This window comes from Nipponia nippon, unplaced genomic scaffold (assembly GCF_047370975.1).
Source record: "Nipponia nippon isolate SJK-2023a ecotype South Korea unplaced genomic scaffold, ASM4737097v1 scaffold_5, whole genome shotgun sequence".
NCBI lineage: Eukaryota > Metazoa > Chordata > Aves > Pelecaniformes > Threskiornithidae > Nipponia > Nipponia nippon.
The window spans coordinates 68,231,835-68,249,202 of record NW_028262369.1 but is presented as its reverse complement, the minus strand read 5'-3'; the positions used below and the strand labels follow the sequence as shown (position 1 = coordinate 68,249,202).

Genomic DNA, 17,368 nt, shown 5'->3' with positions numbered 1-17,368 from the left:
CAGAAACAAAAACATATGTGTGATACATTTGAACTTTTTTTTTTAAACTTAATTTCAAAATGTATTTTCTGCAAGGAGACTATTTGAAGGTGAGATGCAAGAGAAACAAGATACAGGATTCTAGAGATAATGAACCAGATGCTGGACCATCAAATTCTACGTTGCAGAGCAGCAGTCATCTGAAAAAAAACCATGAAAGTTTCAGAAGTGCACTTGTTAACATCATATTGTGAGTTTCCTTATCTTTGAATAATGTGTTTTTCCGTTTTGGTAGATGAACCAAATTTTTAAATTAAATTATTTTAAAATTTTGACGATTGCAAATTGGAAGTATGTATATGAGCATGAACTATGTCACCAATTTCAAAAGCTGAACCTTAGCAGATAAAATACAAACTTGGTGACATGCTTCGGTGTTCTGTCTGAATCAGAATGTCTTGTGCACATTGTAAAGTTTTGTCAGTTACCTTTTTTTGGTTTGTTTGTTCATAACTGATGTGTGGGATGGCTATGTATACTTATGCCAGTAAAATGTATCTGAAGAATGTGACGCATACTCTGTTTTTTTGTCTCAGACAGCAAGACCTTACTGAAGAACATCTTCCATCCCTTGATGGAACCCATCCTCCAAGAGCAGATTCTTCTACACCAATAAAGAAGGATATTTTGGTAGCTAAAGATTGTTTTCTAGAGTATTAAATGAAATACAGTGTCAGGCATTTATTGTAAATATTGACAGGATGACTGCACAATGAGACATGACCAACAGTGACATAATCTTGCACTATTAGTTTCACACAATATATTATTTATAGTGTTACTGTTGAGAATGGAGCACTAGGAGTGTATGGGTGATTCAAAGAACTGCAGAATGGAATAGTAACTGGAGGATAACCAATGTCAGGAAATAAGAAAGGAATCTTTTCTACATTTTCTACACTTGCTGAAGGTGAGAATAACTTGCAAGGGAGGGTGCACTGCTTTGTCTGAGCACATAGAATCCATAAGACAATTCTCTTTGGGTTACCCTCATCTAAGGGCCAGGATGTTCTTCATGCCCAATGGCATCCTGGCTTGTATCAGGAATAGTGTGGCCAGCCGGACCAGGGAGGTGATCGTGCCCCTGTACTCAGCACTGGTGAGGCTGCACCTCGAGTACTGTGTTCAGTTTTGGACCCCTCACTACAAGAAGGACATCGAGGTGCTGGAGCATGTCCAAAGAAGGGCAACGAAGCTGGTGAAGGGTCTAGAGCACAAGTCTTATGAGGAGCAGCTGAGGGAGCTGAGGTTGTTTAGTCTGGAGAAGAGGAGGCTGAGGGGAGACCTTATCGCTCTCTGCAACTCCCTGAAAGGAGGTTGTAACGAGGTGGGGGTCGATCTCTTCTCCCAAGTAACAAGGGATAGGATGAGAGGAAATGGCCTCAAGCTGCACCAGGGGAAGTTTAGGTTGGATATTAGGAGAAACTTCTTCACCGAAAGGGTAGTCAGGCACTGGACCAGGCTGCCCATGGAAGTGGTTGAGTGTCCATCCCTGGAGGTATTTAAAAGACGGGTAGACGCGGTGCTTAGGGACATGGTTTAGTGGTGGACTTGGCAGTGCTAGGTTAACGGTTGGACTCAATGATCTTAAGGGTCTTTTCCAACCTTAACGATTCTATGATTCTATGATTATTATTCTGGTTTAAGATACCTTGAATGACACAATTGTATACACAATTTTGTGATTTATTTATATTTAAAATAGATTAACTTCATTTTGGGATAAATTGATTGAAATAGATTCATGTATTACTTTCTGACATTGGAAATCTTTCAGCTGAAAGATTCTGCATTTCTTTGAATTTGGGCTGATAGAGTTCTTCATCTATGTTTCCTTTAATGGTTTGAGGTTTTGTTAATTAGATTTCACATGCCTGTTTAAATGCTGGCATACAAGCAGATGTACTTATTTGTGGTTATATAGTCATATTCCAAGCAATGCATTAGCTGTATGTTGCATATCCATACAAAACTCTGCAGAACGCACGGCTTGCTTTTTGAATATGTGGTCCAGCCCCAGAGATAATGGATACTAATGGCAGCACTGGAATGATGAGATAGATGAATATATGTTGAAAATGTATTTAAGGAAAAGATTGGTACTGAGTGCAAAGGAGAGGTATCTCTCCAGAATTGTAGAACTGTAATAGCAAAACCAAAACAAAAGCCAGATTTCTGAGTTATGTCCATTCTTCAATGACATTTTTGTTATTTAGCTCTTATCAGAGAAACGGAATGAGGCTTATGTCACTATACCCTGTTTTTCTATCTCAACACCTTTTTATTCTTATGCTACTGACTGGTGTTTGGCAGGCTGATGACGATATTTACATCAGATTTAGTGATGTGTATGTAATTTACAACATAAATCAGTTCTTAGTGCTAATTACATTTGTTTTTACTAACTAAGCCCGTATCTCTAGCTAAACCTGTAGTAGCAATGACTTTCTAGTACTGGACTTAACCAATGCATCTTATTCTTTTATCCTGCAGAAATACTACTATTATATTCGCCATGGAATTGATACAGCACATGTGGCCCCAATGGATGAATCGTGGCTAGACCATATCTTAGCTTTAATTCCACAACATCTGAAAGTACTTGATGAAAGTATACATTCACTGACCGATGAAATGAAAGAAGACTATCTTCTGAGTGTAAAAAAGGCTATAGGTAGATTTCTAAGAGTTTACTTGCATTTTCTCCGAAGTTGCTAATATTCAGAAACATTCATTGTTGGGTGCTGTTCACTCCTGAGAACTACCATTGGGGAAGAGTTATACAAAAGTGCTCTTCTGGATGTTAGAAACACATTTTAATAAAAAGAATACTCAGGTTTTCTTATCCTTGTAATAATCAAAGCTAATATTATTCAGTTTTTTTGATCTTTCAACACTTTTTAAAAGCATTATTTTATTTTATAAATCCCTATTTAATAGTATAGCTTTCTCCTAAATCCCTTTTCATGTATAGTTAGATAAAACTGCCTGTCTCAAAGAGTTGTGCATTTGGACATTTTGGTTGAGACATTTTGGTGCTGGAGCATGTCCAAAGAAGAGCAATGAAGCTGGTGAAGGGTCTAGAGCACAAGTCTTATGAGAAGCGGCTGAGGGAACTGGGGTTGTTTAGTCTGGAGAAAAGGAGACTCAGGGGAGACCTTATCAGTCTCTACAACTCTCTGAAAGGAGGTTGTAGCGAGGTGGGGGTTGATCTCTTCTCCCAAGTAACATGGGACAAGAGGAAATGGCCTCAAGTTGCACCAGGGGAGGTTTAGGTTGGATATCAGGAAAAATTTCTTCACCAAAAGGGTTGTCAAGCAGTGGAGAGATTTAGGACGTATAGATGAGGTGCTTAGGGACATGGTTTAGTGGTGGGCTTGGCAGTGTTAGGTTTATGGTTGGACTTAATGATCTTAAAGGTCTTTTCCAACCTAAATGATTCTATGATTCTATTCTTTCGCTAAGCTTATTTTGGTTTTTCTTGTCTTTTTTTTTTTTAATACTTTTTTCAGTTGACTTTGTTTTAAGAGACACCAGGGAAAAAGATGAAGATGAGAAGGAAGATTTACTTCTACCTCATCGTGCAGAGTAAGAAAATATATTTCTTCAAAAACACTGACTAGAGAACAGTGGGGTAGAATAGCATGTATAAAGAACAGTCTTAATAGTGGTAGTCAGTGTCAGCTGTAAATAAGAGTTATTAGTTATGTAAATTTAAATAATGATTCTACAGCATCTTTGGAAAAACCCTGGAAAATATGTGTCTACCTTGAAAGGTTGTTTGGAATTAGTTTTGTTTAGCAGTGGTTAACTGGTAAGAAGTCTCACAATTAATCCCACAACATTTGAAAATGGGATATAGCAGGCCAAATGCTTATGTATAAACTGCATTCTGATCAATGGAACAATGTCATGTTCTGCATAGATTTCACTGAAGCTCTGTCTTAGTTACAGATTGTGACAGTTTGGCTCAATACATACAGGTTTAAGAATGTAATAAATACGGACTTTTTTGTTCCTCAGAACAATTCAGCAATATGTAGTATAAACAGTGATAGATGCCTAGCTTTTCTGGCTGGGTTTTTCAGTATGTAGCAACCTCCGTACTGGTGTGGATAGATGTGGCCTTTGTTAGAGTAATGGACTGTCTCCATTCCATTCACACTTGCCTTAAAAAGTCTGCAGTCTACTGAAAGCAAGTATAATGCTACTGCCAGTATCATACATCTGTCTAGTGTGGATCAGCCTGCCTAGTATCAACTTTCTTAGAACATACTTTAATTCTTCCTGAGATGTGAAAGTGAAGAGGTACCTTTTTCATAGTTATAGCCAAAAACTTGTAAAATAAATTTGTTTGTAGAGGAATGAAATCTTACAAATGCTGCAGAAACAGAACATTTCCACTGATATCAACCAGGCTCTGTATTGAAGGTAGCATTACTAAGTGATTTTAAAAACAGAAAAGATTGTTATACATAATTTCTGGCCTGTGGTTTGAGGTAGATGCTTTTAAATATCAAATGGTAGGCATTAGAATATAATAGAAGGGGTGGCTCTGACAGATGTTACTTAAGCAATTTGCATCTTAAAAAGAGAAATAATGTATGATGAATTTATTGTTATTGTATCCCCCTGGGTAAGAGGCCATTCCACAACTGATTCTTTGTAGACCTTCCGTATCTCCTAGGAACTGTGTGGGACATCACAGTAGTTTGTATATAAGCTTATGTCACATGCTTACATGAAAATCCAAAAGTACAAAATTCTCCTAGTAGAATAATCATTGTTAAAACAGTTTTATTCCATTAACAGTATTTGAAATATGAAACTTTCTTCTAAAGAAATATGTAAAATAGATGTGGAAAAACTTCTAGTTTTTTAACTTCCTGTAGCTACTTCTTCTGTCTCCTGTAGAATACAGATTCACTGAGAAATGGATACAAATTTCATTTTATATCAGAAATTCTTTTTTTTTTGGTAGGAGTTCATTATGAAAATGGGAACAAAAGTATTATAAATATATGACAAATTTGTCAGGAGTGTTTTTGCTTTTCCCTTACAACCTAAAAGTTGCAGTGTATACTACTTAAGTTGCAACACTTAATATTTTAGTAGTAAAATCAGACTGCCTGTAGAAAATGACAACGGTTTTTAAAGCAAAAAAAGGGTATGAGTATATAAAACAAAACAAAACACCAAAATAGCTTAATGTTTTTAAAAATTTGAAAGCAGACCAACTGAGTTTACAAAAAGGCTCTAAATTTATGAGTTTTCACAAATTTGATGTGATGAGCATAAGACAGATACTACATATTGTAGAAAATTGCATATTAATTGACTAAATACATTATATACATATATTATTTCATTACATGCTAAATATAAGGGACCATGAATAGGTTACAGATCTTACAGATCTCTTAGGATCTGGCCAATATTTCTCTTGTATTATTTCTTTTTTTTTATACGGTGGTCAATATTTGAAGACTTCTTTTTGAATCTGAATAATGAGCAGAAAGCTAGATTTATCTCCTGAATTCTGTGCTTTCTGTGATGCAAACAATTATCTGAAAACAAATGTATAAATATTTCAGTTCTTAGCACAGCTACATTCGTCCTACTGTTTCTTGTTGGTTTTGTGGTTGGTGTTTGGTTTGTTTTTTTTTTTTTAGAATAAAAGTAGTGCCAAAACCTTGGAACAAGTCTTTCTTGTCAGCGTGCAGTTACCTGAAAGAAAATTTGCACACAATAAATCCTTCAATGCTTGCTGTTCTGAACTTATGGGAGACCTCATTTAAGTAAGTGTTATCTATATCTCTTAGGTTTCAGCTGGTCAATGATTTCAGAATCAATATAGGGAAATAATGGATGGTGACATCTTAAGATTTGCAAGTTGCCCTATTGAATTTGGGACTGCTACAATATATGAATCTGAACACTGATCATAGATATGATGGCTTTGTTCAAAAGCCATTATCCCAAATGTATTTGTCTGTCTTCTCTCTAACTTTATGCTTTGAAGAGTTTCTGCCAACTTTTCCTCTGTACTTTATCTGTACTTCCCCAGAAATCACATGGAATGCTTTGCCATCTTCATTTCCTTTGGTATCTAGGCAGTTTTGGGCAAAAAGCTATACATGAAAGTTGAATAGTTTAGCCATTTTATACTTGATTTTCTTTAGAGCTTGGGTGAGATACCATCTGGACCTGGCAATTTGTGATTTTGATTTTTGGGTTGTTTTTTTTCTACAGCCTGTTCCACTGACTATTCGATTTGAGACACCATGTTCCTTGTACAGAAAGGCTCCAGAATGGAGCTGCTATGATCTGATCTTCTCTAAGCCCTCTTTTTTTTTTTTTTTTTTTTTTTTCTTTTTCTTCTTCTTCTTTGTTATCTTGCAGACTCTGGCAAGCTTCCTGCTTCTGACATGTTTGAAAAATAATTTATTTTTGGATATGACTTCTGCGTTTAAATAGTCTTTCTTGCTTTTAATGTAGTCCCTTAATCTCTATTTAAATCTGACACTTTTTTTCAGGCTTTCTCAGGTCAGGAATATTCAAAACAGTCTGTCTCCCAAGAAGAGAAGAAGGGTTGCTGTCTTGCATAGCAGGGCACTTTAGTTTTTTTTCCTCTTATCTGATTAACAAGGGAAAAAGGCATTAGATGGGCTATTATTTTCTGCTTCCCAGAGTAGACCAAACTGCTTGCTTATTTCTTGACTGGTGATACAAAAGAGAATGAACTGACCTGTCCAGGCCAGGTGCTATAACAAGTTGCAAGGAGTGGTCTTGTTTTGTTTGTTTTTTTTTTTTTTTCATTGTATCTGCTAAGTAGGAGACAAAGTTCAGACAATGTCTTTTAAAAATATAAAAACTGAAAATTATTTTGAAGCTAGCTTTATTTATTACTTTTACATTGTTTTATAATATTTGTAAAAATCCATCCAGTCCTAGAAAGAATGCTATTTAACGTGTTCAGAATTTTTAATGTTTGATCCTATATATAATGAGTTACATATACACAAACTCTGGTTCTGCAAATGGTTATTAGTACTCTCACATGTAGTAATTATAACGTCAATTTAAGACCATGCATACAGACAGTATTGCAGTACTTATATTTGCCTGTTCTGAAACAATAGAAGCTAATTTCTGAAAATAACATTATTTTTAAGTATTCATGTTTGAAATGTGAAATATGAAAGAATTTTTATGGAAACAAAAGAATAAAAACCAAGATACAGTGAATATGCTCCTAAAATATTCATATTATGTTCTTTTTCAGAAATTTACGCCTTCTTGATACAGAAATATTTCGCAATAAACAAGAAGCTGAGGAACTTTCATTTTTCCAGAATAAAGTCATAAAGGAAATTGGAAAATCCAAAGTGATTCTATCTAAAAAGTATGATCCAGCATATCCATATTTTTTAAGTTACAGGGAAATCTTTAACTTTTTCTTCAGCTGTTTTTGAAACCCTGAACTTTCTGGAGAGAGAAGGAATGATCCGTTTTAATAATACATATTAAAGAAAGAGATGCAGTGTTGTGAAATGCTTTGAGGCCTATGAATGAAAACTACCGTGTAAATATTGAGCATGTTATCATGATTTGTGCAGTTTTCTTACTCTGAATTTAGCATCATGTATTTTGCGTCTCAGAGGGATGTTAAGAATATATGTGTTTTGGTCTGTTATGACAAAAGCTTTTATTTTGTGGACTCGTTTGTGCTGGATAAATGAGAAAATACAATGTTACTACTATCCATAATTTATGACATTTTAGAATATAAACTGTGATATAACTTATTATATAATAAGACTTGCCCCATCCCTAGTTCACACAAAGGAAGTGTCTCATTGATAGGAAGATTAACCTATCCCATCAGTAACAGTATCTGTGTAGAACATCTGTTGATGATTTTGGAATTTCAGTTTGTATATTTTCAGTTTTGTAGCTGTTTCTGACAGCAGAGTCATCTGAAAAATATTATATTAATGAGATCTGTTGACCTTAGAGATTATGATAAGATTTTTGAAAGTAAAGTCTTTGGATATCATAATGTTTGTATGTTCAGTTTGAGATATTTTAAAAGAAGAAAGGCAATTTTCTTGGTAGTGCGCTCAGTATGCTGCAGTTAAGTTTTCAAATAAAGCATCAAAATTGCTAGGTCTTTTTTAGATATCTGTGGCCAAACTGTATTGTTTGTGTGCATCTGATCTTTCTTTAACCAATAATGCTTGATTCCTGCAGTTATATATTACTACATTTTTACTATTTCAGGTTGTAATTAAATAAAACAGCTGTTGAGACTACTATAGTCTCAAATACGTGTTTTTTTCATGCTATTAACCTTGAAGGTTTTCATTTCCATACTTGTCTATGTTTATTTCCTCTACTATTCCTCTACTATTGTTTATTTCCTCTACTATGTCTGGCCGCCTGAACATGAGCCAGCAGTGTGCTCAGGTGGCCAAGAGGGCCAATGGCATCCTGCCTTTTATTGGGAATAGTGTGGCCAGCCGGACCAGGGAGGTGATCGTGCCCCTGTACTCGGCACTGGTGAGGCCACTCCTCAAGTACTGTGTTCAGTTTGGGGCCCCTCACTACAAGAAGGACATCGAGGTGCTGGAGCGTGTCCAAAGAAGGGCAACGAAGCTGGTGAAGGGTCTAGAGCACAAGTCTTATGAGGAGCAGCTGAGGGAGCTGAGGTTGTTTAGTCTGGAGAAGAGGAGGCTGAGGGGAGACCTTATCGCTCTCTACAACTCTCTGAAAGGAGGTTGTAGCAAGGTGGGGGTCGATCTCTTCTCCCAAGTAACAAGGGATAGGATGAGAGGAAATGGCCTCAAGCTGCACCAGGGGAAGTTTAGGTTGGATATTAGGAGAAACTTCTTCACTGAAAGGGTAGTCAGGCACTGGACCAGGCTGCCCATGGAAGTGGTTGAGTGTCCATCCCTGGAGGTATTTAAAGACAGGTAGACGCGGTGCTTAGGGACATGGTTTAGTGGTGGACTGGCAGTGCTAGGTTAACGGTTGGACTCAATGATCTTAAGGGTCTTTTCCAACCTTAACAATTCTATGATTCTATTCTGTGATTCTGTTACGTATTGCCTTTACCATTTTCAGATGTATTTTTTCCTGACGCTGAAGGTACCTTTCTGCTCTTAACTGAAGGCTGCATGCTTCTGTACTTTCTTCCTTCCTATTTCCCAGCAGTGCCAGAGCCAATTTCATTTTGGTTAAGGGCAACTGGGCAGAATTCCCTTTGGATTGTTTTTGCATCTTAACATTTATTGAGGTTACAAGGATGCATAACAAACTGCTGAACCTCTGGGACTTAAGTATGCTGCCTGTGAAGCCTTTCTGGCCTGAGAAATAGTAGGCCAAAGCAAGACAGCAAATTTGTCTGTCACAATATCTTATATTTTAAATACGATTCCATAATAATAGATAACATTTTCAGAGACATGATTTCTTAGAATTTAAAGATACTACCATATGACCTACTTAAGTTAAACTATAGTTTCCCAAGTATACTGCAGCATGTTTTGACTGCACGTAATATAAGCATTTATAGCAATTAACTTAAACCCACAGGTTTATTAATGCTAATCATGTGAAAAAATTAAAAATATTGTATTCTTTTAAGGTGGTTTCCAGAATTGCAGAAAATCTTTTACCAAGGTAATAAACGAAAACAAGTACCCAGCAATGCCAGCATCGCTAAATTAGAGTCTTTCTTCGGTTGTGCTGCCACTTTAATGACTCGTCAACTGCAACATTTGCTTTTACATTCAATTCAAGACTTTACAGATTTAATTGTTCAATCTGCAGTAAGTAGTCTTTCATATGCACACTAGCAGCATTGTTTATCCATGTACAATTTGTTTCCTGTTTATTTTCCTTTTGAAAAGAATAATAGGAGAAAAACAAGGATGAACTCTGGTGGCAGATGCTTTCTGGAAAAAAAGGAATAATACTTTAGGAATGCATTATTTATTAAGTAGAGTTAAAATAACTTTTTTTTTTCTCATGTAAGAAGGGAAATATCAACGTATGTTAAATCTGGTATCCTCAAGGACATGCTGCAGTCAGGCATACAGCATAAATTCATTAATATAAAGGCCGATTGCATCTGGCACTAGTGTTCTCTCTCTGTAATACCCATCTGTGAAGAAGACTTACCTTCTCTCTGGTATTAGTAGGTGTCTACTACATGCTTTTGCAGAATAGTTCTTGGGGAGGCAGGGGAAGTAACTAAGGAGGAGTTTCTCTTTTGTGCTCACATAATGTCTATTGTAGAGGTAAATATTTCTCATTGATATTTGATGTCTTGGAGTGCAACTGGATCGTTGTTCAGCTTTTTGTTAATACAGCCTTGCCATCAAATATCCACAGAACTCTGGCTTCAGATAATATTGATGAAAAAACATGCAGAGAATGTAAGGAAGTGAGGAATCAATCATGTTGTGGAAGCAGAATATATATTTTTCATTCCTACTTCCCTGTAATTGCTTTGTATACTTCTGAGTTAAGTGCGCTTTGATGTCTACAGTACTAATTTCTGTTAGTAATAGGTGCGTATTTTCTAATCTTATCCTTCCTAATGGTAATCCTGTGCTACCTAGTAGTGATAAAATGCTTCCTCATATTTCCTAATTAAATTTTAGTGAAGTTAACTTTTCCACATCTGTTAACATACTTTAAGAGATGTCTGATCCAGATTAAAGATATGATGAAAAATGTCAAATTATGCCGCCAAAGACAAAAGTATGTGCAAATTTTCATACTGAAATACATGGGAATCCATACTGCAAATAAAACCCTCGTGATACTCAGATTAGTTTTTAATGGATCAGATTCTTGTTTAGCAAATAAAATTGGGTGTAACGCTGCTTTTTTTTTTTTTAAGGTTAGTAGACTCATAGCGACTGCTCCAGATGATGAATGCATGTACTGCTGTACACATAATAATTAATATATTGCTATACTTGTGAGGGCTACTACTGTAAAGCTACTCTGCCTCAGTCTAAGCAAACAACTTTATAAAAGTTGTTGGCTGGTGCATGGAGGATGCTTCTTGTGTCTACTAAAAATAACATTGTATTTAATCTTAATGAACATCAGTTTATGTTAATTTTATCAGAGACATACTTCCTACTTGCAGAAGTATTTTTTGTTAGGATTATGGCATGTCATTTGCAATTAAAGTCCTGACAATTTAAAATGCATATGCTGGAGTAATTCTTAGTGATCCTTTGACTTCTCCTGCTTGAGTTAGGTTAACCTATATTTTACTTTCCTTTTTTTTGTTTTTGTTTTTTTTTTTGTTTGTTTTTTTTTTGTTTGTTTTTTTTTTTTGTTTTAGAAATCAGTCCAAGCCTGCAAACACCCAGGTTTCATCCTGAGGCTAATCCTTCAGAATGACGGTATTAAATTTCAACCTGACTTTAATGACTATGAGGATATATTACTGAATGTTTATACTGTAATGATTCAAGCTGTCAGTGATATACCAAGAGTTGAGACCAAATTATTTTCTGAGTGGGTAAGAAATTACAATCCTTATGGGTTTTGTTTTATCATTATATTGTTGCTACATTTAGTTCCCAGGTATTTTAATGAAGAGCCGTATTGTCAGAATTCACATAGTAATATTATAATAGTCTTTCAGAATATTTGGAACACTTTGAAATCATCTTAATTTTATTAATAAAAGGCCCAAACGCTGTTCTCTAAGCAAATAAAAAGCCAAGAATTGCCTAGTTTATGAGCTATTTTCTGCAGCAGCTACTACAAATGTACTACAGACAGAATTGATGCATTTAAATTTTAAACACATTTCTGCAGTATTCTGGAAAATACCTTCTATTTTCGTACTGGAAAGGGTACTGTCTTTTTAAATATAGAATCTTTTGAGTAGCCTATCCTTTAAAAATAGTCTAAATGATAATTTTTAAGCAGTTTATATTTTAGTTGTTTTATGCATTGAACGAGATTAAAATGTTAGGTCAAACAGGAAACAATTCAGGTTAAGTAAAAATAATTTTGTGAAATAATTAAAAAAAAAAAAAACAACAAACCAAAAAAACCCCAACAAAACCTAAACAACCCAAAAAAGTACCTACTTGGTTTAGAATTGCATATTACTTTCAGTGTAGCAGTCTTAGTTTTTAATATGGAGAGAGTGAAAGTAATGCCCTGTGGTGCATCTTGATCATTCCCAGAGAGCTGTGGGAGGTGAACATTTTTTTTTTTCCTGAAGGAGTATAATTTTGGACATTCTGTTGTCCTTTCTGTTTAGCACCAACTTGAATTTTAAATAAAGATACCAACCCTCAACATTTTTGTTAATATGCTTGAACACATGACCAAGCAGAAACTTGAGTAGTATGCTATGCTTTATAAAAGCACTAATCCGTAACCTGTGAAAAGGCAAATTAAAAGAAGCATCTCAAGCATGTCTAAATGCACAAGAGCAAGGCTGTAGATCTTCTGGGGGGTTGCAGGAAAGTGTTTTCCACATTTCTAATACTACAGATTCATCAGTTGATAGCAAAATTGAAGTTGTGCCTGTGGTTCAGGAAAAATAAAATCTATGGAGATTAAATTTAAAATTGTTGATAGGATTGTTTTGCGTGGGTAAGTATGTGGACTTCTGAGTTTCTGAATGAAGCAGCTCTGATTTCTTGCTGGAGGCAAACGTCCATACGCTAGGATGAAAAAAAAATTTGGGAGTAGAATGTAAATAGCTGTATATACAAAATTAGGTTTGTAATCAGAATTTAATTAGAAAGATCTTAGAGTAACATTTAGTTGAAAATGTGGTTGTTTTTTTTGTGGTTTTTTGTTGTTTTTGGTTTTTTTCCCCAAAGCCAAAAGGTGAGTCCTCATCAACTTTCTTGAAGCCTGTTATCCTAGACGAGATCTTGGATGAACATAAGAAAAGGATCAGAGAAGAAATTATCAGAGAAAGTGCTGCACCTGTGGAACATCTCAAGCTCTACGATGAGTACAGCTTCCTGATAAACAAACAAGCTGAACAAGATATTGATCAATTCCTGACAGAGCAACATACCTTTGAAGAAATGAAAAGGAAAATTATAAAGTACCAGAAACTTGCTAAGGAAATAAAATATACCTCTAGGAAGGTAAATTATAATAATATTCATGGAGAGGTATGGGTATCATTTTAATGTTGATTTTGTACTGAGTGTTGTCAGTCAAAGGTGATAATAATTAGCTGTGAGATAACTAAAGTGAAATAAAATCAATTTCTTCAGAAAAACAGAGCTTTTCAAGAGTTAGCATTTCTGGGGTGTAGTTGCTGTATTTAAGACAGACAGTTACTTTTGCTAGAAATTGTTTTGGGACTTCTGAAGGCATTCAGACTCTGATCCTCTTAGATGTGAAGGCGTAAGAGAAAGTGTGGGTCCAGCTACCTCCAAATTTCTTCCAAGCACCTAAGGCAGAGAGAGGATCCTTAACATGAGACACCTTTGTCCCTGTAAGGGTGTTCTGTGGTAAGAATCCTTTGTCCGTCCATTCTGAAAAAGACCTTAGAAGGCTAAAGTGGTTTTCCTTAAATTGTTTCTCTCCTAGCATTCAGTGCAAACCTCAGTTCTAGAGAAACTAGTACTTACAGGCCTGTCATGAAGGCTTCTGTGTGTGAAAGTCAAGCTTGCTTGCCTGCTAGTCAAAGAAAGCATTGGATTTGGAGACTTGCTGGGAGACAGAGTCCCTTTTTAATCCTAAAGAATGTCACCTGTCTCTTAACAGGAAAGCAAGTTTACCACATTTTAGATGTATCTCAAATTCTGTAATTTCACCAGGCAACATTCACTGCTACAGACAGTAGATGCCCTTCCTTTTTGAGGAAGTAGATTATTTGTCAAGGTAAAAAGCGATAGAAGTAAGAGTTATACGAAGTTCGATGTGCAGATACAGAAGAACAGTTATTTGCAACTATAGCATTTTCTTTCCCTTCTTCACTTGAAAGTTTAAAAAGCATTTTATGATTTAACTAAATTCCTAGGTGAGGTCCCTGACATTCTTCTTAAGACAGTGAGAGAAAATAGGTAAAAGCTATTCAGTGTTCTGACAGATGTTATATTTGTATTGCAGTATCTTCGTCTAGGAATGTTTGAATTGCACTGTGATGAATTAATAAGTGCTTTGGTAAAGCGAGCAGATAATATTCGTGAAAAAGTTATTTCCAAAATGTTGAAAGATCATCAAGACATAAATGTGAGGTAACTCTCAAACTGAAAATGTGTATTGAAATGTACTTAATAGTTTCCACTGTTGAATTTTTTTAATCCTTAAAGGATATGTTGATCTCATTTTTGCTGCTATAAATAATGTGATTTGTCCAAGTATGATTAAAACAAAACACATATGCGACACTGATTATTTAATGTGTTTTTCAGACTATGTGATGAGTTTGAGAGAATATCAGAAAAAGCCCTTACTACTCCGTCTAATACACAGGAACTAATGGAACTTAAGGTACTCTCTTCTTTTTTATGAGTCCAAGCATGAAGTAGCTACCCATACTTTTGCTGTGGCCTTAAGCAGTAGCATATGCAAGTTGCCCCCTTCACAGGTATGATTCTGGCCTTGTTAAAGTCACTGGTGCTATATCTGTATTACAAAATAGAAAAGGACAGGTCTTGTTTGGCCATGAGGCTAAAAGTCATAGCCTGGCTTTGTGTACATACAGCTAAACTCTTTTCCCGACCAAAACATCATGGTTGCAGTCAGACTGCCTGTTTCAAACAGTCCTTTGTCTCTGCTGCCACTTGCCCTATACAGTGATAGTATTGGCGAGAACGCCAGTTGGCATGGACCAAAACCCTGTAGGGCAGCTGTCTCCAAAGAGGGGGCTGTGCAGCCCAGGGGATGCACAAGACAATCCATTGGAGTACGTGAAGGAAATAGTGTTTATTTTTTATCTAAAAAAAGTGAGAAAGAAATTAAGCTTTACCAATATTTAATATACAGATTGACACTGGTGCCCTCACTCAGTCTGTACATCGGAGAGTCCTGTATGTACGTGAGGTGTCCCGAGGAAAGAGGGGGTGTTCTACAGTGTGGAGGGATTCACAGTGACACCCTCATTTGTTTACTTGCTTTCAGTGTATTACGATGTATTGCAGTTTGTGTGCCCAGTTAAGTAGATTTATGGATTATGTTACACAGTTTTAACTAACCTAACCCTCAAAATGGGCAAGTGGCTTAAAAAGATTCCCTCAGGAAACTGCAGATTTAAGATAATACTAATAATGCGAGCACAAGTGATCAACAAGAAAATGGCAGAGCTGACACTTCTAGTAAGAGCTCTTCATTGTCCACACTGCGAGGTAAAGGTAATGATAGTCTAATCAGATATGACAAGTTGCCCAAAAAAATTCAAAATTATCAGGAAGACTGTTAGAAATACGAATTTACGTCCACTATCATTAATGGTGAACCTTGCCTGAAATGTCTATTGTGCCTTGGGGTATTAGTTAATGATAGAATGAAATTATCACACTTAGCAAGACATGTAAACACTAAGCATCCCAATCATGAAGAGAAACCTCTACAGTTTTTTCAAGCCATGTTATACTCAATCCAGTATTCTACAAAATGTAATGATCCACACTTAGAAGCCTCCTCTTATTTACTAGTGAAAGAGAAAAAGCCACATACGTTGGGGAAACACTTGCTCTTCCTGCTATGGTAAAAATGGCTGAAATAATACATGAAAAACAATATGTTGACAAACTAAAATGCATTTCTTTGTCAGCAAATACTGTTAGAAGGTGCATGGAAAGCACTGAAGATTCGTAGAAACAAGTATTAGAACAAATTAGGCAGTGTGGGAGATTTACTGTACAGTTGGATGAAAGTACAGGTGTTTAACATATTTCAATTTATGGTATTTGCTAGATTCTGTTTCAGTAATGAAATACACGAGGAACTACCTTTTTCTGAGTCACTAAAGGAAAGATGTATTGGAGAAAATATATTCTTAACAGTAAATGACTTCTTTAATAAAAACAATGCTTTATGGAAAAACTGTTCAAATGTAACCACTGATGGAGTGGCTTCTTTGACCAGAATAAAAAAAGGATTCCGGGGTAAGGTTACAGGGATAGCACCACACGTGAAATTCATTCATTGCATCATTCATAAACATGCTATGGCAGCAAAGATGTTGGAGACAGAAGTGCATAAAGTTCTACAGGATGTTATCAATGTGGTTAATTTTATAAAATAAAATCTTTAAATAGTAGAATCTTCATGATAGTTTGTATTGAAATGGGGTGTGAGTGTGAAAATCTTTTGTACCACACAGAGGTTTGCTGGTTATCTTGTGGTAAATTCTTTTAAAAGAGCTGTTGAACTTAAAGATAAGTTATGCATTTTTCTTTTACAAAAAGACCAGTGTTCCTAATTTTGCTGACCTTTTCTGTGATGACAAATGGCTGTCAGTAGTATGCTACCTAGCAGATATTTTTTGAAAAATAATGATCTGTCCTTCAAGGTAAAGGTGACATCTTTAAGAATGAGTGAGAAATTAACTGCTTTTCAGAAGAAAATCATGCTATGGAGAGAGCATTTTGAAAATGGATGTTTGGAAATGTTTCCATTGTTATGTCATTTTTGTTGCGAAAACTGTGTCCCCCCTATAAAAAAATCTAATATCTGTACACTTCAAAAACTTGGAAACAGGATTTTCTAACCTGTTTAAAAATCTTACAAAATATTTCAGTGAGTTTTGAACGTATTTGTTAAAAATGCAAAAATGCAAGACCTTTTAGTTAGTTTGCAAGAACAACTGAGTGGCATCAGAGAAGATGGAAATTTATTAGATGAATTTCAACAAAAACCTTTGCATAATCGGTGGATGGGATCATGATTTATTAAGCACAGCCAATGATGCAATTCTTCCATTTGGATCTATGTATCTTTTGAGTTTTTTTTTTTTTTTTTAAGCTATGACAGCCATTAAAACGAAGTATTGAATTAAACTGAACTTGGAACCAGACCTTTGAATCTCTGAATCTCAAAGTATTAAACCAAGATTAATGAAGCATATTCAATCACATTGCTTTCACTAAAAATATTATTAATAATAGTGAAGGCAAAAAGGTTTCTGTAAAATGAATAACTAAATTAATAATTAATTAATTAATTAAATTTAATTAATAAATTTAATAAAGAAAATTATTTAAAGTATTATTTCATGTTGATTTAATTTTTGTTAATTTCTATTTTTTGTGCATGTTTTATTGTGTACGTAATGTTTGTACAGTAGTATGTGTGTATAATCTATAAATAA

The 17,368-nt window shown here is 35.3% G+C and overlaps 1 protein-coding gene across 1 annotated transcript in view; it reads left to right on the top strand.

Moving 5' to 3' along the window:
• The window catches only part of DNAH7 (dynein axonemal heavy chain 7), a 118,944-nt gene that overhangs the window by 4,952 nt on the left and 96,624 nt on the right, over positions 1-17,368 (top strand). The window contains exons 4-14 of the mRNA XM_087731018.1: positions 76-229; positions 576-669; positions 2,533-2,713; positions 3,552-3,627; positions 5,712-5,837; positions 7,325-7,444; positions 9,689-9,872; positions 11,408-11,587; positions 12,915-13,190; positions 14,164-14,291; positions 14,469-14,547. Coding sequence (XP_087587144.1) covers positions 76-229; positions 576-669; positions 2,533-2,713; positions 3,552-3,627; positions 5,712-5,837; positions 7,325-7,444; positions 9,689-9,872; positions 11,408-11,587; positions 12,915-13,190; positions 14,164-14,291; positions 14,469-14,547 — 1,598 coding nt within the window. The remainder of the gene's footprint in view (positions 1-75; positions 230-575; positions 670-2,532; positions 2,714-3,551; positions 3,628-5,711; positions 5,838-7,324; positions 7,445-9,688; positions 9,873-11,407; positions 11,588-12,914; positions 13,191-14,163; positions 14,292-14,468; positions 14,548-17,368) is intronic.